This window comes from Larus michahellis, chromosome 1, assembly GCF_964199755.1.
Source record: "Larus michahellis chromosome 1, bLarMic1.1, whole genome shotgun sequence".
NCBI classification, from domain to species: domain Eukaryota; kingdom Metazoa; phylum Chordata; class Aves; order Charadriiformes; family Laridae; genus Larus; species Larus michahellis.
The window spans coordinates 148999115-149024048 of record NC_133896.1 but is presented as its reverse complement, the minus strand read 5'-3'; the positions used below and the strand labels follow the sequence as shown (position 1 = coordinate 149024048).

The following is a 24934-nucleotide window of genomic DNA, read 5'->3' as shown; positions in this document are numbered from 1 at the left end:
TCAACCTGCTGGCAACACTCCTCCTAATGCAGCCCAGGACACTCATTAACTTTCTTCATGGCAAGGGCACATTGGTGGCCCATGTTCAACTTGGTGTCCACCAGCACACCCAGGTTCTTTTCTGAAGAAGCTGGATTGCAAGCCACTTAGTTAATGCATCCTATGTCTACACATATATTCAGTTGTCAAATCTGGGCAAGTTTTTCATACAGAGGTTGTGTTGTTGGCCAGAAAAATGAATACATGTTTTTCTAATATTCATTAATGATAATATTTAAATATGGATCTGTGATATTTACTAGGAGCCTCTAGAAATGAGTAAGCACTACCAAAATACATATGTGTATACACACACAGAGTGATTTGTTTCTTAGGCACCTACAGAAGAAGAGTATTTTAAGATTTGATGAAGATCCATAACAAATGGCGTGCAAGGAAAATCCCACATATTTTGCTGCAAGAGATGCACACAAAGTGGATAAGAATACAAAAAGCATTTCACCAGTATAGAGAAGAAAGAAATAGAAAGCAAACAGTTGGCTGGAGAAATGCAAGATTTGCCCCCCGGCCCTGCCTTGGTGTTCTGCAGTTTACATTCTCAACCTGCCCTGACTGCAAAGGGACTCTACAGTGCATGTAGCTCACCAATATCCATGAGACACTTCATTCAGAAATAACCCAGACTCATCTCATTTGGTCCCACTCCAGGGTACAGTACATCTCAAAATCCAATTGTTCAGATGCTGCATACTGCTGATACTTTGAATAAAACATCCATCAAGATTTCTTTCAGGTTTTATTGAAAGGCTGACACACTCAAGTCATCCTCACATATAAGATGTTCTGTATCAACATAAGCTGGTTTTAATTCAATAGATTTCTAAGAAATTTGGATGCCCAAGAAGTTTTAAGTTGAGAAATCACCAAGTCTTCTCTTAAAAAGAGGAAAGTATGAGTAGAAGGTCTGTGAAAGCAGTAGTTAATTCAGTTTTTTCAAACCTCAGACCTAAAATACAAATTACCCAAGTGACAATAAAAAGGCAAGTAATCCTGCCTGAACTGAACAGCATGGCATGTACATTTGCTATTATACGTTTAAATTAGTATTTATTTACTAGCAACACAGAATTTTCATTTAATCTGATCATTTAGATGCAAGAATGGTTACAACTTGACTTAACAAAGCAATGTAAGAACACCATGGAGGATTATTGGCATTTATGCCAGTACCTTAATATATTGCTTGCTGACAAAGACAGATGCCTGTATTAAAATTTATTAGTTTATTAGCAAAGAGTAAAACACTTCACTGAAAAATGGCAAAAATTCATACAAATACGTTTAGGCCACAATCCACCATAGGTGTTTTATCTTTTTATTGTAGAGGTCTAGAGCACAGCATCTCGCTCATGTTTCCAAATCATCCCCTTTAGAGACATAATAAGTATTCTGCGAAATCTGTTTTACTGAATAGGTTGAATAGGGTCAGATATAACCCTCACTGAATACCTGCCTTATTAAACACAGATTATGCAGCATCTCAAGTTTTTAAAATACAGTTCCGGCCTTCTTGCTGGCAACTTTTTAGCATAAAACAAGTTAATATGTTGATTAGAGCCCAAGAAGGATCTTCATAAAACAGTCTACAAGCAGCAGTTGTCAGCTATCAGCGGAAAACCAGCTTTTCTTGAACTAGAGAGAAATGCAGCAGTTCAAAAGCAGCACACAGTGAAGCGTGGAAGAATCAAGTTCAAGAACTTGCCTAAGTGAGTATCACTTATTGTGAGCAGAACCACTGCAACAAAGGGGGAGAGGCACTCAAATCAATTTGTAATCTGGTTAAAGAATTTTGAAGTGATGAATACCAAAATTTAAGTTCTTTCTCTGAATCTGAAGAGCCAAACTTTACATTTGTGTCTCAAGCAGCCTGTGAGAGTACCCAGTGAAATACTGGCCATCCTGTAGGCCTCTCTCCAACGCACCAGAACTCAGGAGAAGTGCAGTACATAAAGCCATGCACTCAGAGATTAATAAATAAGTTTACAAAAAGATGACAGCTTATTAGCTAGAATAAGCTAAAAAAGAAAAATATGTACTATTTACATAGAACACAGGTCTATCTATGAGGAAAACACACACAATTCAAGGATATGTCATGAAATCAGTCTCCAGAAGAGGTAGAGAAGTACCAGTGTGATAGTTACAAGAGCACAGACACAGTCTCACCTGTACCTTGGGGTTTCAGTTATCTATGCTCAAACTGAAATGCTACAGAAAAAAATACAGTAGAAGATGATGAGGGGTAGAGAAAGACCGTTCTACACAAGCAGACAAGAAAAGCTTAGCCTGATCAGTGTAGGAAAATGAAGACTGTAAATGAAAGGAAAATGAAATGGGTGTTCTTTAAAAGCACATTCGATAAGGGAGAAGACAATAACCGGGATGGAGGAATGGTATTTAAACTGAAGTATAACACTCACAAAGGAACAAATCATTCATTCATTGGTATGCTGTGCCTACTTTAAGATCAGATAATTTTTAATCATCATGCTAGTGAGATTTCTGTAATCCACATTTGATAAGGAGGCCTAGTGAGAAGGAAGAAGCTATTCTTAAAGTGGTATTTCATATATCCATAAACGTGACATTCTTCCCATGACCGTACAGAACACTGAACCAGGAGACCCTTTGCAATATTACACTCCTGAAAGTAGACATTCTCCTTAATAAATGAAATTTGTTTCCCTTTTAAAAGGAGGAAATTCCTTTCAACTGCTGTGATAATCTCTGTCATCCAAAGGCAAGATATGATTTAATAGCATTATGAACGTGTCTGCCTATAGGTCATAGCACACTGTCCATTTGAAACCACATGAGCTACAACGGTACTTAAATACTAGGTAAATCTGATCTGCTGGTGAGAGGCTCAGTAAGTAAACTTGAGCACTGGAGCCCTGTCTAGACATATAACTGCTAGTTCACTTTCTGTCTCAGTCTTCTATTACACCTTTCCAGAACAAGGCCCAGATGCTGTTTTGGAACATTTCACTTAATGACTATTCCCAAAAAGTAGTATGGATAAAACTGCATCAAGGTTGGTTTCTTCTGCCTTACACAGTCCCCCAACAGTGTCTCAAACTGCCTCTGTGCATTCAAGCTTGCCCTCATGCTACACCTCAAAGCATAAAATGTCCACCCTCAGTTTTATGCCACAGAAATACCAGGCTGGCACTTGGGCAAGTTGCAGTACAGTCATCAGCACTGTATTTCACATACCTTGAGCAAGAAAACTACATAAAACTACCGTGTCCTACTACCACAGGAAAGATCCAGGGCCCAAGTAGTATGTAAGGTGAATGTCATCTACTCTAAAGGAATCTGGTCCATGTAAAACTTGATCTCAGGACAAAGGAGCGGTGTTTGGTTTGCTTTTGCACCGCAATTTATAGCTGTTATGTCCAGTTCTGGTACTTCCAAAGAAACCACTGAGCAACAAGGCAGATGAGGAAATATTTTAAAAAACAAGTCAGCATCTGCAAAACAACTTTAAATTAACAACTCATCTGTTCATTTTATACAAAGGAAGATTAAGTGAATCGACTGCACCATACAAATACATAAACTGTAAGAAGAGTCTTCTGAAAGCAAAGGGATCTTAAAGCCCAGCTACAGTTAAACTCACAACAGCAAATAAGATTAAAATTCTTAACATTGACAAATTAGCTGTCTGAGACTATGTAAAGCCACTTTGAATATTCAATTAAATATTATAAAGGACTAAACAGTTTAAGAATCTGCATTTTCATTCTTTGCAAAAGCTAACTCAAAAAATCGTGACCCATAATTGGTACTGTGTAATCAGGCCAAGATTATGAACATGGCCTTTTTTAGCCCTCACTTGGCTAAATCTAGGACAGGCTTGTGTTACAGCAATATTTCATTTCCTCCAGAGGCTATGAAGAAGGAAGTCCTGCAACTACCAGTTCTTTTCTAGATTTCAAGACAGATTCAAGTAATGAAGAGGAATACAAAAGAAAGCCTATCTTAACTAATTAACTCAACAGTAGAAGGGGGACACTTGGAAATGAGCCCAAAACCTACTCACTAGTTTCCTGCCTTAAGTTAAATACTTGCGGTGCTTTATTGAACTTTCTGAATTCTCATACATACAAAGTAACAAGAAAATCTGTGGCACTGTGTTCAGCTTCAATTTCCCAAATAATAAACTAAACCAATGCATTTTAATAACATAACACTACCACAAGAAATTCAGTGCCCACAGAAAATGGCAAAGAAGCAGGAGCAGGGTCTAGCCACAACAGGATGTACTTCTGTCCACTAAGGGAAAACTAATTAGTCAAAATTTTCATAATTTCTCCATTCTAACCTTACAAAGAGGAGGTTTGTTTTGTTGTTTTTTGTTGGTTTTTTTTGTTTTGGTTTTTTTTTGGTTTTTTTTTTTTTGGTGTGTTTTTTGTTTTTGTTTGGTTTTTTTTTTGTTTTGTTTGTTTGGTTTTTTATATTATGAAAAGTAAGAAGAAAACCACCACTAGGGAAAGAAATGCATGAGGAAGCTGTAAGACCAGGCTTCAGTCCATTTAAATGAACACAATGTTTTACTATCTTATGTTACAGAAATATCTATGGAAAAAAGACATATCTGGCCTAAGGCACAACATTACGTTTCTAACGTCAATGATAAGGAAAAAAGCCCTTTTGTATCAAACAGTTCTGCAGTCAATATGACCACATGTGATGACCAGCAAAGGACAAGAGTATATCAGCCTGATTTTTCATTATATTCAAGGCTGCTTTTTTCCATTGCCTCTTCCCCCCACCCTCGCCCCATCATGTTCTCTGTTACGAAAGCAACAGCTGAATAATTCATGTGACCATTTGGAAAGGTAAGTAAGAATCACTACTTTCTTAAGTTATCTAATGTAGTTCTGAAAAAGCTGTCCTTTGTCAAGGAGGAAATACTTTGCTCATTAGAGTCTAAATCATTCACTTAATATGCCAACACTTATGTGTGTGTGTGTCCCCTGCCCCCTCCAACAACCACAGTGTGGATGAAAACACACTGAAAAGAAAATGAGCAGCCCTTGCTGCATTCACTTCTTCACTGTTTGAATTCTCTGATAAAAATTTAACTCTTCAGTACTCAGATAACAAACAGCTGAAAGATAAAGGGACTTGACAAATGCATAGCACCGAGTTAAACATACAGATACTAAAATTAAAACTTCAGATTAAGATACCTGTATTCTGTTGAGCTCTACAACTGGCCCATGCTGACGATCTCTCACCATAGTTGCTTGCACAACTTTTCTGAAAGCTGCCTCCTAAAAAAGGAAAACACAAAAAATTAAAATAGTGGCAAAACTGCAATCAAGACAGCTGCACATATTTCACAGATAAACACATACTTGGTTCAACTCGGGGGGGGGGGGAAGGGGGTGGGGGGGAGGACTCCAGTAAAACAGAGAAACTGATCCTGCAATACTATCCTTCAGCAATTTCCTTCTGAGGAATCACTAGAAAAGGTGTAACACCTATGAGAGTTTCTTTAGAAGAAACAGAAACAAGTATCAAGTACTTTTGAAATACTAAAACAAAAGCAATCGAAGACAGAGCTGTGATATGTTAGTTAAGGATCACGTTATTTCTCCTACAATTCAAGTCTGAAACAGTCGGGATACTAGAAAAGTAAAGCAGAAAGTCTCTCCTGTATCACTCAAAACGATGTCTTGAAAGGTTGTACTTCACCCAGACTCAGTTATTACTAAGCAGCCAACATGTCTCTGAGTGCAGTTATAAATTAGTTTATACCAGAATAATACACGTATACGAAGAATAATTAATGTCAGAGAAAAACAAATCAAAAAAGACAAAGATGAGATGATCTTGCTATGTAAAGCAATAAATAAACAACAAATAAGAATAAAAAGTAAACTTTTCATACAAATTCAATTGTCTGAGGTACTCTCACTAAACATTTGGATCAAATCTTACACTGTCAGGTTCAAGCAAGCTTTAAAAAGATTTTTAAGTCTTCAGAATATCTGAAGGTATGCCTGACAAATGCCTAGATATGAATATGGCATCTTAACTTCTGGTGTCTCTGTTGAATGCTTTTGACATAAAATATACCTGCTATCACATTTTATCTTATATATGAAGCCTTTCTGTAACTGCTCTGCAGACTCTTAAAGTAAATTATTTGAACGTGCCTCCTGCACACCCATTCCTATACTAAACATCATATACCTTACGACTCCCTATTAATTGCACTAACATGTAAAAGTGTCTTGAACAGAATAGCTAGGATTTCCCTTTCCTTTTTTCCAATTTAGGTTTTGATGAAAAACGTGTAGTCTTCTCAGAGTCTGCAAAGCTGTACTGCTCTACTACACAATTTTATTGGAGTCTAGAGAAAGAGACCTTGAGACATTACATGCTAAGGAGTCTAGTTACAGGCCATGCGTCTCATTTAAGGACACAGAAGAGCACTGCAGAGGGAAACTTAACTGCTTCTCTTTTCAAATATATCTCCCAGCAGATTTTGTCTGCTTATATAAGGTTATCATTTTTTTGTTAGACAAGTTACTATGACAGTGAGAAAATTCAGATCCAAAACTGATGATCATACTGAAGGCATATTCTGTTTTTAAAGGCTTTCCATATCTAAAGTTCTGAATAACTGTTGTAGCCTTCAAGCATTATAATTATCTAGATTTCATCATACTTACAACTATAAAAATCCACTTTCTTTACCGATTTGAGATTGAACTCCTAGATACTCTGTCTTCACTTTTAGCCCAGTCTAAAAACAAGTTTGTACCTGCACAGAGCTTTGGATCAACTAGTATATCACCTGATGATGACAAGTGAAACACAAAAAGCAGACAATGACCATTTCATACTTATCTTACATTTTTTCCAGGATAGCATCTACTGAATACTCTAGAAGAATTCAGCTATACTACAAACTGAAGATTTACAGTGTAAAGTTATTTTTAAGATCAACACACAACAGGACTATGATGAAGAACTGAGGAAAACATAATAAAAAGAACACATTCACAAGTAAAGAAGTTTGCGTAATCTGAATGCAAATATTTGATATACAACTTACAGAACAAATTGAGATATATAGTTCTATTTTCTTCAGAAACTGTTTAAACAGTAAATTTCACTTACAGTAATAAATCATTCCCCTAAAAGCATTCTGATAAATACCTTTCCCTGTGATATCAGTATTCCCCGTAATGTGTCAAACCCAACTGAGGGTCCTTGGCCAGTTTCATCAAGTCTTCCTTCAAGATCAAACATTGGAATGCAAGGACAGAAGAGTTCAGAAATGTGATGCAACAGCAGAAGCCTGTTTCTCAATGAAATGATAGGAATTTCCTGCAGGTGATTATACTCCATAGGAACCTATGATAAGGCAATGATATCCAAATGTCATTTAGAATTATTATATATTTTATTTTATTAAACAGAACAACAATTTATAAGATTTGTAATGAATTCGTATTAGAAATTCAGGTATTTGCTTATTCACGCTGTCAGAACTTAATTCATGGAGTTCAGTTTGTTTATAAGAGATACTAATAGTATCCATCTAAACTGAAACAAGTATTAGAAACATGACAGCTAGACTATTCTTGCTATTCCATATTTTACAATTCTCTTTATCCATAAACAGAGACATTTTACATCCTGTCACCACTACACCCAGGCATTATAGCTGAAAGATGAGAAATCAAAAAAACAATGTTCTCAATGTAAAGCAAGCAACGAATCCTTAGAATCCCTTGGAAGGCATATGATTTTCATAGCTGGAATACGGAATTAAAATTCCTGCCAATTTGCAAACTCAGTTACTATTCCGCATTGGATTAACAACTCAATGAAGAGTCATCCTCACCTCAGAAAATTGGAATCCTTCTTTGAAAATATGGAAGTAAAAGAAAGGAACTGGCTCAAACCCGAAGCCAAATCAAAGCACGCTGTGCTTATGCGGGGATTTAGAAAGGAAGTACACCTACTGAAAGATCACCAATAAGCATACCAAGTATGCTTAAAATCTGAATGCAATAAGCCAAAAATATTACCTGTGTAGGCAGCTTGCCAGCGTTAGCAGGTTTACTGGTTGACCAAGCTAAAGTATGTGCTGAGCCACAGGCTACTCTGTTGATCTTTTTACCCTGAAGTGCTGCAACCAAGCGTGGTCTTTGGATGGCGTTAGTTGTTCCATCTCCAAGCTGCCCTTCATCATTATCTCCCCATGTATACACTTCCCCTAAACCAATAAAAAGAATTAATTGTTCTGAAGCTAAGATAGAAGCTTTTTACCTTTTTCTTTTTTTTTTAAATTAGCATTTATAAATCATTTCACCAAATTAGGCTTTGGACTGTAATCAAGATTTCTAGGACTGATGGCCATCCTGGAATCCACTATCTAGTGCAGATAAATCTTGAGTGATATGGTTTGGCCCATGGTCTATGTCGAGCAGCTAGTATAAGATGCATTTATTTCCTCATAGTTTGTATAACTTAAAAGTTCTGTTCCAGAACAGGAGGAAGTGGTGAAGCAGAAGAATAACAACAGATACACCAGAAATAGGCAGTATTTGATAGTTTCATAGCAAAAAAAAAAAACAAACCCTGATGTTAAAAAAAAAAAAAAAAAAGAATTAGAAAAGGCTTAACATTTTGGATGAAAGAAAAGATCCTACAATAAGTTGTATTACTAAAGAGGACATTAAAATGGGTGCTTACTGTTGCAAAATAATTCGAAAACACTTTTAAAATATCAACCTTCTTTCTAAGCATTCCTTTTCTGCAGCTATATCCTATTTCACTAACACCTATAACACACGCAGTTATTGTGCAGACTTGCTAATTAAATGTGGGAGTGAGTCTGCTACAAAGAATATTCGGTATCTCAACCTGCTCTGTGAGAACCAATATTGTTTGTGCAGTGCTCCATTTAGCAAGTTAAACACCTCAGCAGGCTCAGAAGACGCTGGGGGGAAAAAAAAAAGCCAAATCCATTCACTCTACTGCTTAACCAAACTGTAATTACTTTTAGAGCTCTATACTTATGTTTGACCAACAGCGTGTATGACACTTAAACTCTTCAGTTGGTTTTATGTGATCGTTTCAAATCAATGCCATGCTTGTTACTCAAGAAAGACGCAACATCTGCAAACAAAAAAAATATGTCCACGCACATACAGGACCAGCATTTTTAGCAAGGACAACCTACCAACAGCTGACTGAAAAATAAAGTTTCATTTTTTTCAAATTCAGTATTGAGAACTAAGTAAATTATTTGATTTTTATACCATCTTCAGTGCAGCAAACACAGTGCAAAGACCCAGTAGCAATTGCAATGACTTTCTTTCCTTGCAGTCCCTGCACTTGTCGTGGTCTTCTAACATGGTCATCAGATCCATGGCCTAACCGATGATAATCTCCTTTGCCCCTGCACGGAGAAGGTAAAACATTTCAAAACTGTGTTTTAATTGTGGAGAAAACAGAATGATAGACTGTGTCTGATATTTGGCCTGTTGATGTTATTTATAAACAGTCCAATTCCAAAATATTCTCCAAACATTCAACAATCATCCCTAGCTCATATGACATGGATGTGATTCTGCTGATACAGTAAAAAATTCTTAAACCTCTAATGTGCTGTTTCTACTCATTCTGAGTAGGTCCTTTTACCACTTTTGCAGGGGGTTGTTTGGTTTTTTCCTCTTAAAAATACCAAGTAGTAGAAGCATTCATCTGCAAAACCAGTACGTTTACTGACCTCAGAGACTGGAACCTTGGGCAGAAGGATGTTGGAAAGGTATTCTGTTTAGGCTTTTTGAACACTTAAGTCTAGTAATTTAAACTACAAGATTTCGATTGGCAGAGGAAGATTAAACCAATGAACTAAAATTCTTGAACTACAGCCACCCCAAGCTAGACATGATTTTGATAAAATATGAAAATGTTATTTATGCTATCATCTTCCACCCTGCACAACACTCCAGGCTTATATGTCTACTGACTTCCCTGTTAACTTCTGCATCTTGCAGTGGTTGATGCCTGGAATGACAACTCTGTGCTTAGGTCTCCAAGACAAAATACTTTGATTTTTCATTCCAATAGTACTATAAAATGTTCCCCAAAGTGGTAGATTTTATTACTAATCAAGACAGAGGAACTCAAAAAAGATTTTGACGGGGGGAGGGTAATCAAACCAGTGAAGGCAGTGCAACACTAGTACTTGTTGCAGACAAGGTTACACCTAAGACTGTCAAAATAACTGATACAAAATACTTACCATGTATATACTGCTCCAGATTTGGTAAGAGCCACAGAAAATTGTGATCCACATTCTACTTTAACCACTCCAAGGCCTGTGAGGGAATCAATCTAGGAAAATAATATCAAATTAAATTGAAGTTAATTAAGGAGACTATAGTTTCATAGACTGTGCTGTCTTAAGTAAAATATAACATGCAAGTGTGTAAGTGTCTATATGCATATTTATAAACTGTGTACGTAGATCATTTAGCAGAATTCTACTCCTTTCATCTTTCTACCATTTACTACTTAAACATTAAAAAGAAGCTCAGATTTGGCAAACTGCTGAAGATCGTCTCTAGTATGTTTTGCCAATAGTTACTCAGCAATTGCTCCTAAGTAGAAATGGAAGGCTCTGTCTCCAAATACTCAACATTAATCATCCATGGCTCGTATGACACGGGTGTGATTCTGTCAACATAGTAAAAATCTTTAAACCTCCAGTACATTCTTCTTACTTATTCTGTGTAGGTTCTTATGCCACTTTACCATCAATCCTATGGGACTGATGATTGATGAAGCATAAACAAGCTATTTTCATACTGCATTACATCATCCAATAAAAACGTGTTATTTGGGACAGGCTGGTAGACTTTGTTCTTTCAGAAAGAAAATGGGGACACCGGTAATAAAGTGCAATTCTGGACTAAGAATCTAAAATGCACTGTGCATAGGTATACACAGTGACACTCACATACATTTCTCAAACACAAACAACATTCATATTCATAACAAGTCCTGTAACTCAAATTAGATGGCCACGTGGATTTCATTTGTAACATATCAAGAAATTCCAAGTCAACCATGCATTCACATGAAAGGTTTAATTTAATATAAGATTACTTTCTAATCAATCGATACCCCTTTCTGGAATGAAGTTATGACTTCAGCCGTACTATGAAAGTTTATTAACACACAGAAACATGAAGATTTCTTGGCAAAATTTAACGTTTTGACAGGAACCAAAATTAAAATGTGAAATATTGCTGGAACCAGCAATGTTCTCTAAAGAAAAAAGCCTTCCAGTGCAACTTTAACAGCCAGCACAAAATTAAAGACTTGGTATTGTAGGCTACAAAATTCATTGTTAACAACAATCAGAAGAATCCTGATGTCCCAAGATGCATGGAAGGTTGCACATATTGACAAAGCTGTCTTCAGCATTCTCCATCAACCTCATGGCTTCTAAAACAATGAAAAAATCACATTCAAATACCTTCATTGGTACTTTACAACCATCACTGCCTCCTCTGCCAAGTTTTCCATAATCTCCATCACCCCAGGACCAGACCGTATCATCATCAGTCAGGCACAGTGTCTGTGCATCTCCGCTGCCACAGGCTATGTCAATCACACGGTAGCCCTGGAGAGCTTCCACCTGTAAAGAAATCACCCATTTTTGTCCACAGTAAAAGACTTAGTCATTTAGTTTCAGAAAACATGACAAACCCAACTCGCAGAGGTACTTCGCTGGAACTACAAGTCTGAAATACCACAGGAACAAGCAAATAAAGGGCAGAGCAAGTCATTAAAGGGCTTTGTCCGTTTCAAACCAGCAAAATGAAAACTATGTATTTTAAATACTGACTTATTCTTTTTAATTGGTCAACTATGTTTTTTTGACCTATAAAGGAAAACAATTCATACAAAACACATAAGGTTATCAAAAACTATATTCTGTTTAAATAATTTTAGGCTCTCTGGGTGACTACTGCATACAGTAAGGGGAAAAAAAGGTCTTATTTTCAAATACTCTTTTACTAGTCTACAATTTTCTAGCACTTGCATCATAATCTCAATTTAATCAACATCTTTTGAAATGCTGCCATCTAGTGATCAAGTACGGGATTTGGATTCACAAAGCAAAAGGATGGTGACCCATCTATATTGCATCCTCCCCATCCTCACCCCTTCTGGAAATAGATTATAGGTAGCACAATTCATCATCCAAAGCAGCTTAGAACTCCACATAGTTCAACTCATCTACAGATTACCCAGTTTCATACTGATCAAGAACATGGAGGGGGGAAAGATGAATAAAGATGTATAGAAAAGGTGGGTAGGCCTTGTATTCTGAGAGGCAGGGCAACAAGAATATCTGCATACAGGTGACAGGTTCTCAAAGTGGACTAAGAATGTATGATACCTCATCCCACAAATTCAAGCACTGAAAAAAGTTAATCCTTGCATGAATAGAAATATATGCACAGAGCTATGAATAAAAATGACAAACTAAAAATCAGTTTGATTCAACTAATGTAATCTTATTCTTTGCTGTATTTTCAGCAAGAGAGCACAGGTGGAAAAATTAACTCTCATTTCAAAGGCAGGGCAGTTTTCTTAGCACCACTATTCTGATTTAAAGCTCTTACAGTCTAGTTCACAACAGTACATTGGTCTGAATTACAACTCGTCAGCTAATCAGTATACTCATTCCATACTGTCCAGGCTCTCAGATTTACCACTAAAGAATCAAATGGAAACAGCTATCTTCTTCATCAATAATTGCTTAACTCTAATTTCTTTAGCAAATAGCAATTAAGTACTTCATAATTACTCAGGTTGAATTCTTATTAACTTAGTATATACTTCAGTAACATCTCAGTATTCAATCATGAGAATTAGGAGTATAATCATTACGTCAGGAAAAAAAGCAGTTTGCGAGTGACTAAGTGGCTATCACTGTAATTACTGATATATTTTCCAGGAAGTAAACCATGAGGGTACCCAGTAGATAAGGAGCTCACTTCTTACTTTCACCGCAAACTACGCCTGAGAAGGGGTGGAATTTACTTACTAGGGGGTAGGGTGTTTGATTTGGGGTTTTCTCTAAGTCTTCTCTAAAACGAATTCCTTGTAAGCTGGTTTAATGACCTCTAGCAAAGTTTTGCAGCTGCACTTTCACTTTAGTCTTCCAATCCATTCCTGTTTTCTAAAGCAACTGTCCGTTTCTTACAAGTTCATGCCACCATTTTGCCCTTTCATTCTTTATATGCAGAAATGCAAAAAAAATTACAAATGAGATAAGAACTTGACTAAGGCTGTACAGAACTCAGAAGGTTTCTTACCAGTTTAGGTTTTAGTTGGTCCTCACTATCTCCATGCCCAAGGCGCCCATATCTTCCTTTTCCCCATGTAAAAAGGTCCCCTGCAGCTGTAATACACGCGCTGTGTGCTCCCCCAGCAGCAATGTCAACGACTTCTATACCTCTCAGAGATTCAATTACACGAGGACGATCACACGGGCTGAAATGAAAATATCTGTCTTGGCAAAATTTTCAGAATAGACCATTCACATTTACCGATGTATGCAGAGAAGTTTTTAAAATGAGTACGAGGACATCTAAAAGAACTGAGTATTTGCTTTTGCTCCAGCTTAACGTCCTAAAGGTTTATGTTTAATTAGTCATTCAGAAATATTTTTAGAGGCCTACAAAAGCCAGAAGTATTTTACCATATGTTATACTACAGCATTGCAGGTAAACTGAAACTGGAAAACCAGTTCCATTAAAATCTAGTCAAAGCTAAGCATCTACCCTGCAAAAATCAATCCAATTTAAGATACGTTGAATAATTTCTAGCATAAAATGTACTGTTGCCCCCCACGGACTTCAGCATCCCTTTTTCTTTTTGGATCAGAACATTGTTATCTCCAAAAAAAACAGAACTTCTCCTTTAAAGTAGGCAGCAACACATGTGGAGATCAGAAGGAGAATGGCAGTTTCGCTCTCCAAAGCGCTTAGAAGTTCCACATACCTACAAGACAGATCCCAAAGGAAAGCCACTGAACTTCAGCATCCACAGATGCGTTAGAACAAAATATCTAACTACTGAAATCAGAGTAAGTGTTTATCTGAAAACTTTTTTACGGTTCTTCAATTTAAAAACATACATTTCCATATCACTACTTAACACTGGCTTCTACATATAGGCAGTACTCATACAGCACCTCAAATACATAGCAACTATAATAAGTACCCATTAATAATTTTTTAAAATAGCATTTCAAAGTGTTACTTACCTTCGGTTTCCATGACCAAGTTTACCGTCTTCTGCTTCACCCCAAGAATAAACTTCTCCCTCAGATGACAATGCCAAACAGTGCTTTCCTCCCGAGTTCACCGCAACTTTCTTTATAAACACATGTTGAATGGATTCCAGTAAAGTTGGAGTAGAAACTGACTCTGTTCCTCCAATTCCAAGCCTACCACCTGCTCCATATCCAGTGGCATACAGCTTTAAAGCGAAGAATAAAATTTATTTTTGTTTGCCCCTTAAAGAACATTCACTAGAGTTGTAGAGAAGAATTCTCAATGAATGTGTACTAGAATACAGTTAAAGGAAAGCCTGGAAAAAAACATTTCTTATATGCCTCTACACCCTCTTATGGAAAGTAAGAAATAGTTTGAAATATTTCACAAAAAAATGTGACAATATGGCTACATTCAAGTGAATATGAACTGTCACTGACTTAAAGGATTTAATTTTAAATCCTACAGCTGATTTTGTAAAAGTATCAAGAAACCATAGCCTTGCGTGATAACATTATAAAATTATCTATCACCTGTAGGTCTCTTTCAAGCAGCACTATTCTAGTTTTCTTTCTTCTGTGGAATATACATACCTAAACACAGTTGCTTTTTCCCCTCCCATCCCATAAATACCAGTTTAAGTACTGCTTTTCACTCTCTTTTTCTCTATCTGAAAGTAATTTCTCTCAACATAATGATGTCAAGCAATGTCATCAATCTGTCCCTTATCCTTCTGTGAATCATTAACAAGGATGATACTGACTGCTGAGGACAGAATCATTACACAGTATCTCACTAGATGAATGTCACTGTTACACAAAGCTCTAGCCAAAATTCTCAGTCACATTCTTAACAAAAAGCTGCCATCTGTATCAAAACGAAGACTTCTTCAAATTCATTATTTTTTTTCTCCTATACTTTACACTAAACTCTCTGTATGGTGCTCCCTTCCACTCAGGACTTAAGCATCTGCTCGTTAGATCCTGCAATATCTACCTTACAGACATTTAGCCAACAGTGAACAATCTCAGATTCCAATTACACCTCTCCCCTGTCAGAGAGACATGATCACCATCGGATTTTACTGTCTGTCCTGTTTTATGGGACACTGTGAGCCTATTACCTGTATTCAGCTTTGCTTTCCAACATCTGATCAGAGTTTTGAATCCAGAACTAAGATACATATCTTGTTTCATGCATTTAATGCTATAGTACAATGAATTCCTAAGATTGCACTGGCAGAGTTGGTATAGTTCAGTTTCTTAACAAAAAAATTAACTTAAAAAAAAGATCTGTGCTACATGCATTATTTTTTATTTAGCCAAACCCATTCTGACTTAGGATGAAATTTTTCAAGGCACTCTGACAAACAATCATTTGAAAGTGACTTACTTTCCCATCAGCAGTCACTGCAAACAGAGTCTGTTCACCACCAATTAACTGCACCGGTCTGAGGGTAGCAAGAGCTTCACATGGAGTTGGGACTTTGACTTTTGCTCCTTCAATCCCACCAAGTTGTCCTCTGTGATTATGACCCCAACCATAAATAGTTCCACTGCCTCCAGCTGAAAGTGTCCAATCATCAGGTCGTCTGCAGAAAATGCAAAACAAACAAAATTTTAAAAGAGATTTTAAAAGAAGCCACAAAAAAGTGCAGCTTATCATTGTACAACAATGAAGCATCACAACACCAAACCAATGACAGCTGAAAGAAATAACCTATTCATCCACTGGACAAGCTGCTCATCCTGCTCTCTCTTAAAGACATCATGGCACTCATGAAGAACATCCATATTTTCATTATCTGCCATTAATTCTCGGATTTTCTTTGCCACCTGAAAAATATTTTGGATTAAACAACATTATTCAAACTATCAGTTACTCCTGTAACAGCTGGCATATAATACTTAAAACTCAGTGAATCTTTTTAAACTAAACACTTTCATATGTTCCATGAACCATTAAAATATTCCTGCAGTACCTCATCAAGGAAAAGACGAGGTAATGGTGTCCTTTTATCAAGAGCCACTGCAACTCTGGATGCCATACAGTATCTCCTGAACCAGGCCCATTTGTGTGTCTCTGCACAGCAAGGGAGAGTGTCCAACTCTAGATCACAAGCAAGCGCCACCAGCACCTGCAGACAATCAAAAAACACTTTAGAGATGTAACAAAAACGTGTAATAAAAACTAATATGCATTTGATGTAGTTGAACAGCTCATAGACCAGTAGGGCCTGAACACAGTTCCAAAGACATGTAAAGTGCAAAGGACATTAAGAGCCACCTTCATTACCCTCACTGATGGGGCAGCAGCAAGCATACCCACACTATCTTACATGGTTGCGTATCTAATTTCCTCTTCCCATCCAGAAATTTTCAACTAACTCCCTATGAAAAACACTCCTAGTTTAATTAACTTTTCTATATCAAATACCATGTGCTGAATTTTTTACCTTCCTTTTCTAAACTGTCACCTTCCAGCAACTGAATCAATTTTTAATTGATTTCCAAATCAATTTTTCTGGTGTAGATTGTGAAGAATGGATTAGTAGTTCTCTGTATAAACTTTTACATATTTTAAGACTTTCTTAAGACAGATAAGTCCTCTTAGTCTAACTGTTACTACATGGGAAGATTTTTCAGCCTTTTATTCTTGTTCCTCTTCTCTGGACTTCTCAACTTGCCTGCTTTTACTTTGAAGTACGGGGTCCAAAACTGAATAGCCTTCCTTTAAGGCATTCTTACTTGTTTGAAATAGACGTAACTAAAACCTTCAGAGTATTTAAAAAAAATAAATAAAAATATACAACACTTCTATTAGGAGAACTCAGAAATGACCTATCAAAAAGTGTAGTCTACTGTACTTCCAAGACGTTTTTCTGACCTACCTACTTCTGCCTAGCTAGGTAATCCTTATTCTGTATTTGTACATTAGATTCTCTTTTTAGAAGTAGTATTCTGATTTTGTCAGAAAGTGTTTCTGATATAGGACTAGCTGAGCTTACCACGTCTCACAACAAAGTCCACAACTATACTAATGAATTCTTTATTGATTGTAACCCATTACCTTAAAGAAAGGGCTGTGGAGCAATTGTTTGCCACCTCTCACAATGGGGTCTTCATAGTCAAACTGTCGCTGCAAAGCTTCTGGAAGACCTTTAACCAAAGCAGCTAAAGCACTCCCTGTGAAACTCTAGAGAAACCACAGAACTAGAAAGTTAGTCTTACCGTATATTACACAAAGTACATTATTTAGATAACCATGACAAAGCATTAGTAACTTCCCAAACTACAGTTAGCTATATGAAGTATCATTTCCATCCATTTCCCAATACAAAAGCATTCCTATCACTTTTTGGCAATTCCAATACCACATTTATACAGTATTGGATTAGCCTTTTTTTTTTTTTCTAAAATGGAGTACCTTTGCAGACTTGTGCAAGAAGGCACATTTCCAAGATTTGCAGATTTCCTGTTTTGCTATTAACAACAAAAATGTGCATCGGGGTTATCATTTTAATGCTTCACATACATCTTAATGTGAAAAACGCAAAGAGGAGAGCACCACTGCCTTCTTACCAAAGCTCGTGTTTCTCCATCATTATCCCCTAGAATCCGGTTGATGTTAATAGACTGGCCAAACTCTGTTGTGAGCAGTTTCCGTAGTCTCTGCAAGGCCCACATTCTGTGGCCAGCAGCTAAGGAAACATTAGCACACAAAGAACATAATTACTCAAAACAATCATTTTAACTTCAAACAAATAGACTTAATTTTAAGGCTACACCTACCTAAGGCACTCAGTTGAGCACAAGCTGCAAGAGAAGCTGCCAAGCGAGGAACTATACTCCTGTTGGAAGCAAAATTTAGGCGAAAATCCAACAAACACGTAACCAAATCCATTGAGGGACATGAAAGAATGCAACGATCTGAGAGAAGGTCTTTAGGGCCTGAGAAAAAACAAAAAGCAAAAACAAATAAAAAAAAATGGCAGGGAAGATTTCAAATAAGAACAGACTGAAACAGGAACAGACATAGGGAGGATTTAGCTGACCAAACACAGCAGTCTAGAGTGCCAGTCTGCATCTAAGTAGTTGGTCCATTCCACCGCCCTTTGAAGGGACTGGAAGAAAGAGGTACTTTCATGACATAATTCAACTAATTCCAGAATAGATGCATTAAAAAAAAAAAAAAAAAAAGAAAAGAATTTCAGACAAACTGTGCCTCAAAACTATCCTCTCTTCACCAATGAAGAGACAAACTAGAGTGATTCAAAATATTTGTATCTCTTCCCTACCTACAGGTGTACCTCTCAGGACTTTGCTGAAAACATTGAAGAAGTATGAATGAAGATGTTTTCTTAGTATGAATGTAAATTAACTACTGAACTTTTGCATGGAAATATCACGCAACAAATGCAACTGTAGAAAACAGACAAGTAAAGCTACTCCCTCACCCTTCTGTAATGTCATACATGACACCTCACCTGCAGCTGGCATGATAGGGTAAACAGTGAATCGCCATCCCCAACCATTCACAGAGCCATCACTGATGAACTTCCACTTTAGTTCATCCCCTGGAATTCGCAATTCACTAGACCAATCTGACCACTCACGACCTGTTACAGTAGGTAATACAAACATATTCATCTATACTGTCTGAGCCAATACACAAGCCACTCATCAATAACAACTTCCCTCCATGATTATCTATTATAAACATCACATAAATGCCTTCAAGAAAAAGAAAAAAAGCTAGTGCAGAGCACGTGAACGCAACTATAAAGACGTTACATTAACAAAACCTAAGTCTTAAATAGTTCAGTTAGCACTGCTAACAGTTATCTTCAGTACTTTTAATACCACATTCAAAAGACAATTATGAGATTTTACTAAAATCCATTGTCCAATTTCCAAATTATCTTTTCATATTACAAAAATATACAACACAGAATCACCAAATTTTTCAGAGTTGGAAGGGACCTCTAGAGATGATCTAGTCCAACTCCCCTGCTAAAGCAGGATTGCCTAGAGCACATCACTCAGGACTGCATCCAGACGGGTCTTGAAAGTCTCCAGAGAAGGGGACCCCACAACCTCCCTGGGCAGCCTGTTCCAGTGCTCTGTCACCCTCACCGTAAAGAAGTTTTTTCTCATATTCATTTGGAACTTCCTATGTTCCAGCTTGTGCCCGTTACCCCTCGTCCTGTTACTGGGAACCACTGAAAAGGGTCTGGCTCCATCCTCCTTAAACCCACCCTTTAGATACTTGTAAACACACATTAAGTTAAGCTTTACAGCTTTTTCCCACCAGAAATCCAATCAGAAATATCTCAGTAATGAAACACATGTGCATCTGAAAGAGTTTGGGGAAAAACAGGTCAACAGTAAAAGCCCACATCGTGACTGCCCAAAACGTTAAGCACAGGTAGTAACTACCAAGACCCTTGCACATGATGTAATCTATGGGTAAGTTCAGTGTAAAATTTGGTAAGATTAAAAATATTCCTTTAAAGTCTACTGCAAATTAATGGTGTTTAAAAATTAAATCAGAGATAGAAGGATAAAAGATGTGAAGATATCACATAGTGTCACATACATATGCCAGCACAGAAAACAGGAAGAGAGAGTCTAGATATTATTTTGGGCATTCGACAGCAGAAGAGCATTTGTCTTGACTGTTTGAAAGGTCAAATTTCTTTAAGTATGACCTGGAAAAAAAAAAAAGCTAACAAAAGAAGTATCTTTTTCCAATTGCGTTCCTATTTGTTAAAATATACTTTGATTATACAGAAACTCACACGTGTTGGCAGGGGTGCTAAACACTTATTTTTTACACTCTAACTGCTCTTAGGAAGAGCATGACAACGTGCTCTCCTGAGAGATCCTCTATATTCAAAGATGCAAGATCACTCTCACATGTCTGTGTCTAGATCCTACATCTTTTTTTAGTTTAAAATAGAGTATTAATTTACATAGTTTTTCCTCTTTTTTTGTTGGCATATCCCTCACAATGAGTCAGTGACAGGCAGTGGTACACTTCATTCAGCATTTAACAGCAAATCACACAAGACATTTCTGAAAAGCACTAGTTCTCATAACCTGATCGGACGGAAACAATTCTGTTGACACCATCCATTATGGTAAGTGGATCATGACGCCGCTCTGTAGAACACTGGCGATCAAATTCTACCCTCAGTCCCTCAGCACCTAAACAGCAACAAAGAGTTCACACGTTTCTACAGAGCAATCAATACCACAAACAAATGCAGTATTTTAGAAATCCACATGAAATCAAACACAATTGTTTGGAAGCCATAGGACTCACTAATAAAAGTGACTTCCTTTGGTTTAATGACATTATTTGTCTGTAATTTCTTCTCTATGAAAGGCCTGCGACGTAGCAAGACCACGTAAGTAGGGGCTAGCAGACAGAACATTCCAAACTAAAGTTGCAACAGACAAAAATGTCTATTTACAGTTAAGGCAAATAGCTCTTTGTTGCCTGTACCTTTTGAGAAGTACTAGGTAATGTACTGAAGGAAGCACTAAATGAAAAGACAGAGTTAAAACACAAAAGTATTTCCCTAACGCTCAAGACTAGAAGACAGGTGTTCAACTACTGACACTGAAAAAGACTCAGTCCTTCTCAGCTTCATAACCGAACAGAAAACAGCAATGATATACAGCTGCAGTCACAGCCAGTGAAGCCAAAAACGTGTGTTTCACAAGATCAGATGTTCATGCAGTACGTGTTTTAAGAAATACTTTATTATAGCGACAGGATACATAACATGGCTTTGAAAGTTCAATACACATTTTCACAAGCTAAGAAAAAAAATTACGCATGCAATCTTGAAATTAACTGAATTTTATTAATGTAAATCTTAAGAATTCTATACCTGGTATTTTAACTGTGCCACTAGAAGATGTGTCATCAGTGTATGGATGGCTGCTTTCTACCACAACTGGTTGTGAAGACAGGCGACCACTTTGTGAATCAGTTGCCACATCTTCTAGTTCAGTAACACACAGCTCCAACAACATGTCAGCAACCTAACAAAAGAAAAATACACTTTATAAAAAGTTTGATTAGTCCAAGAAATCTACGCCAACTACTACTCCTTCTAAATTTAAAATAAATGAACAAATCACTTGTTTTCTGAATTCTGATTCATAAGGCATCATATTCATTCAAAAATACTCTTTTTGGTGCTGTTAAAGCTAGAAAAACTCCTAAAACTAAAAGCCAAACAACGGAAGTTTCCAGTAAGTAAATGACAACACCAAAACTGTCTTCCTTTACAGAAAAAAACCAAAACTGTAAGATCTAAACTGTAAAAAGCACAGACCAAGAGATTAATGAAGGTATAAATATTTAACCAGTATGTAATATTGCAAAACACAATGTTACTGTAAGCAGATATTCTGTAAATAATTTATGATTTGTTACACTCTTTCATATAGCTGCTGGTATCCAAGACTGTAGCGTTCATTAATTCTGTTTGTCAGTTATCCCAAAAAACCCCACATTCACGGATAGTTCACAAATAGTTAGAAACCTCAATACATCAAATATAATCTTAAAAATTAAAAAGAATTACTATATTGTTAACAATGTATTAACAGCATTTTTAGCTAGCAATAATGACTGCAAACTGAGAAATAAACTCAGGCGAAAAACAAAACCAACACAGAATTTTTTTAAACTAACATTCCACAGATCCAGGAAACAGGGTTTGGTTAATTTAGCTTCATTCCAACAACCACAGCCACTCGTCCAATCCATAAATACAGTTCATTAAACTTCTATTTTAATGTTTAATTGCAGCATGACAAATAGAGGAAATAGTCTACTACTGACATTTCTGGCACATGCATGTATTCATGTAATATTTCCATTAAAATCATTATGGTTCACACGCATTTAAGTTCAACTCAAATTTTCATGTGTATTAAGTTTCTCAGTCTGTTGAACTGCAGCTCAAATACAAGAAAATATTCTAGTAAGCTACTAATAAAAAGGAGATAGTTAAAATGCAACAGAAACAATATCTGACCTGTGGGTAAGCTGTGCCCATACCAGACAGCACAGCCGAAAGAACGTCTCTGCCCTTTTCGCCTGCTCGGCTGGACACAGCAAGCTTCAGCAGGTCAACCATGACTCGCGTGTCGTCTGGTACTAAAAGACTAGTAAATTCATCCAAGTACTGCGGTTCTGGGCCAGACACTTTACTTTGACTTTCTACATCCTACAAAACAAATTGCAGAAATATTTAGGCAGTGAAGATGAAAGAAGTATCTCACTGAATCTGAACAACTTAACTTGTATGAAGAAGTTCAAAGGTAATTTAAAATACAATTCATAAATCTGGGATCATACGGTTCCAAAATTAACCTACTGTTACATCTATTTCTCAAGTGAAAAAGCTTTCCCGAAACCAACCTCCTTTAACTTCAGACAGAAAAAATATAAATCCCTCTTTGGATAGATTTTAAAAATGCAGTCCTTTATAGAATAACTTTAAAAGCACACACACAAAAAGAAAAAAAGCAAAACTGCTTGATGAAAGCATGGTAAGGACTTAAGTTTTAAGGAGGGTATTGACAACATTACTTCTTTGGTTTTTGTCATGGTTTCTGCGATGATACTGGCAGCTCCAGGATCATCTGTGACTGGAATGAAAGGACGGGAAGAGGCAGCAGCAGCTGAAGGAGTTACAGCAGACGGTGTCACAGCATCTTCTGAAGAAACAACCTAGCCAAAACAAATGATAATTAACAAAAGCTGCAACAAGATACTGTAAAACCTTTGAGAGTCTAATTATTTATTAGAAGGCTCATGTTCAGAGACAGCAGAAATTTTAAAACAGCCATAAATTCAAAACCAACAGATTAGCTCCCTGTATTTTTAGCTTCTATTTTATGTTCCTAGCATAACAAACCAGCCAACACCCCCCTCAATGCCAGCTGCTGCAAAAACATACCATGAAACATCAGTGCCTGCACAAAAATCTACAATGTAGAAGACAAGCCCTTCTACAATGTAGAAGGCAATGCACATCAAATTAATAGCTTGTTAAAGGAAAAGACCTCTTCAGTAGCAAGGCTTTTCTTTTTTCTGCTTCTGTTAGCTGTTGCAAATCGACACAGAGGAATTCCATTCAGGCGCTCCTGTCTACATTAGTTGATATAAATTTACAATTACATTTCGTTAAGTAATTGTCAAGATTCTCTTAGTCTTGACTTTTTTTTTTTTTAATAAAGATCATTCCCGTAAAATGAATTTGATATGTGGTCAAATGGTTAATGTTTTCACATTAACTCTACAACACATTACAACCACATTTAAATGACACGGTATATTCTGAAAGTTCTAAACTGATTTCACATTAAAATTTAAGGTTTTCCAAATCTGACATACATAGAGTACCCACTCCAGAAATTACAGCATGAAACAACTGCTTAATCTCTGCTATTATCAAACTAAATGAGACAGTATTTTTCAGCTTTATTGTTAAACACAGTTGGAAAAATTCATTTAACACTTCACCTCCCCTCTCCTGTCCTGCCATGGGTTTGGGCTCAGCCGCTCTTCTATATCCCCTACAAGCATGCATTCATCTCCATTCGCGGGGCTTCCTGTAGAAGTGGCATCTGACGGCGGGGCTGGTGATGAAGAGGGACATTCTACTGGTGCAATCATACTTGCAGGCATTAATGCTCCAACAACTGCATCTCTGAAACCATTTAGGATAGATTAACATAAACATTGTTATACTCCCCTGTTGAACTTAGAAAAAATTGTATTAGCTTAATAAAATAAGAAAAGATTTCCAAGCTCTGGAATTTAGAGAGTAGTTTATCACCATTCTTCTTTGGGCCTGATGCTTAAATACAGCTCTTAAGGCCACTATTTCACATGAACTCCTCTTTATAAGTTTTAGCACAAATACTTTGTTCTCTACCAACAATAAGAAGGGCACTGTAAAGTTGTTCTCTCCACCCTGCCCCCCACTGCTTGCTCCACATCATCTATTATGATTTACTTTGACATTGCTACATAAATATTTTTTCCCCAGGCACTGCGAGCTTCTTATTGTAAAGCAAACATAACAGCATGAAGCTAACATCAACAGGAAAAGAAAATTTAAATGAAGCTTAGGTCTAAACTGAGGAGTCCAAACTAGGGAAAATAATTTATACCTGACTCAAGAGACCCTACTAATAGATGGTAAGCTATGTCAGCTTTTGCTCTGCAAAAGACAAGAATGTTTGCACGCCTACCTGGCATACATGATTTGTAATGCCATCAGTATATGAGATAATGCCTGCTGTTTGGCAACATTCCCATCAAGCGATAGGAGAATCTTAGCAAGGGAAGGGCGATTCGGCTTGGAACTGTTTACCCCACTAATTTTGTTACTGGCAGCAGAAGAATCGGCATCTGAAGGAACACCTGGAGTAAGAGGAAAAAAAGAGAAGAAAAATTACACCCGTTTTTAACGGTGTAATACATAACTGGAACTGATTTATCTG

At 36.9% G+C, this 24934-nt stretch overlaps 1 protein-coding gene across 6 annotated transcripts in view; it reads right to left on the bottom strand.

The window, feature by feature from the left end:
* The window catches only part of HERC2 (HECT and RLD domain containing E3 ubiquitin protein ligase 2), a 116110-nt gene that overhangs the window by 7039 nt on the left and 84137 nt on the right, over nt 1-24934 (bottom strand). For 4 of the 6 annotated variants that reach the window (XM_074608134.1, XM_074608154.1, XM_074608144.1 and 1 more), the window contains exons 66-86: nt 24683-24854; nt 23949-24135; nt 23013-23153; nt 22456-22647; nt 21298-21451; nt 20498-20605; nt 18883-19014; nt 18188-18346; nt 17978-18096; nt 17466-17591; nt 16378-16533; nt 16116-16231; nt 15789-15987; nt 14387-14601; nt 13434-13611; nt 11582-11743; nt 10343-10434; nt 9354-9493; nt 8118-8305; nt 7240-7437; nt 5259-5342 (exon numbers count right to left, since the gene is read on the bottom strand). In XM_074608134.1, coding sequence (XP_074464235.1) covers nt 5259-5342; nt 7240-7437; nt 8118-8305; nt 9354-9493; nt 10343-10434; nt 11582-11743; nt 13434-13611; nt 14387-14601; nt 15789-15987; nt 16116-16231; nt 16378-16533; nt 17466-17591; nt 17978-18096; nt 18188-18346; nt 18883-19014; nt 20498-20605; nt 21298-21451; nt 22456-22647; nt 23013-23153; nt 23949-24135; nt 24683-24854 — 3218 coding nt within the window. The remainder of the gene's footprint in view (nt 1-5258; nt 5343-7239; nt 7438-8117; nt 8306-9353; nt 9494-10342; nt 10435-11581; nt 11744-13433; nt 13612-14386; nt 14602-15788; nt 15988-16115; nt 16232-16377; nt 16534-17465; nt 17592-17977; nt 18097-18187; nt 18347-18882; nt 19015-20497; nt 20606-21297; nt 21452-22455; nt 22648-23012; nt 23154-23948; nt 24136-24682; nt 24855-24934) is intronic. The other 2 variants (XM_074608182.1, XM_074608173.1) reach the window with 2 other exon arrangements.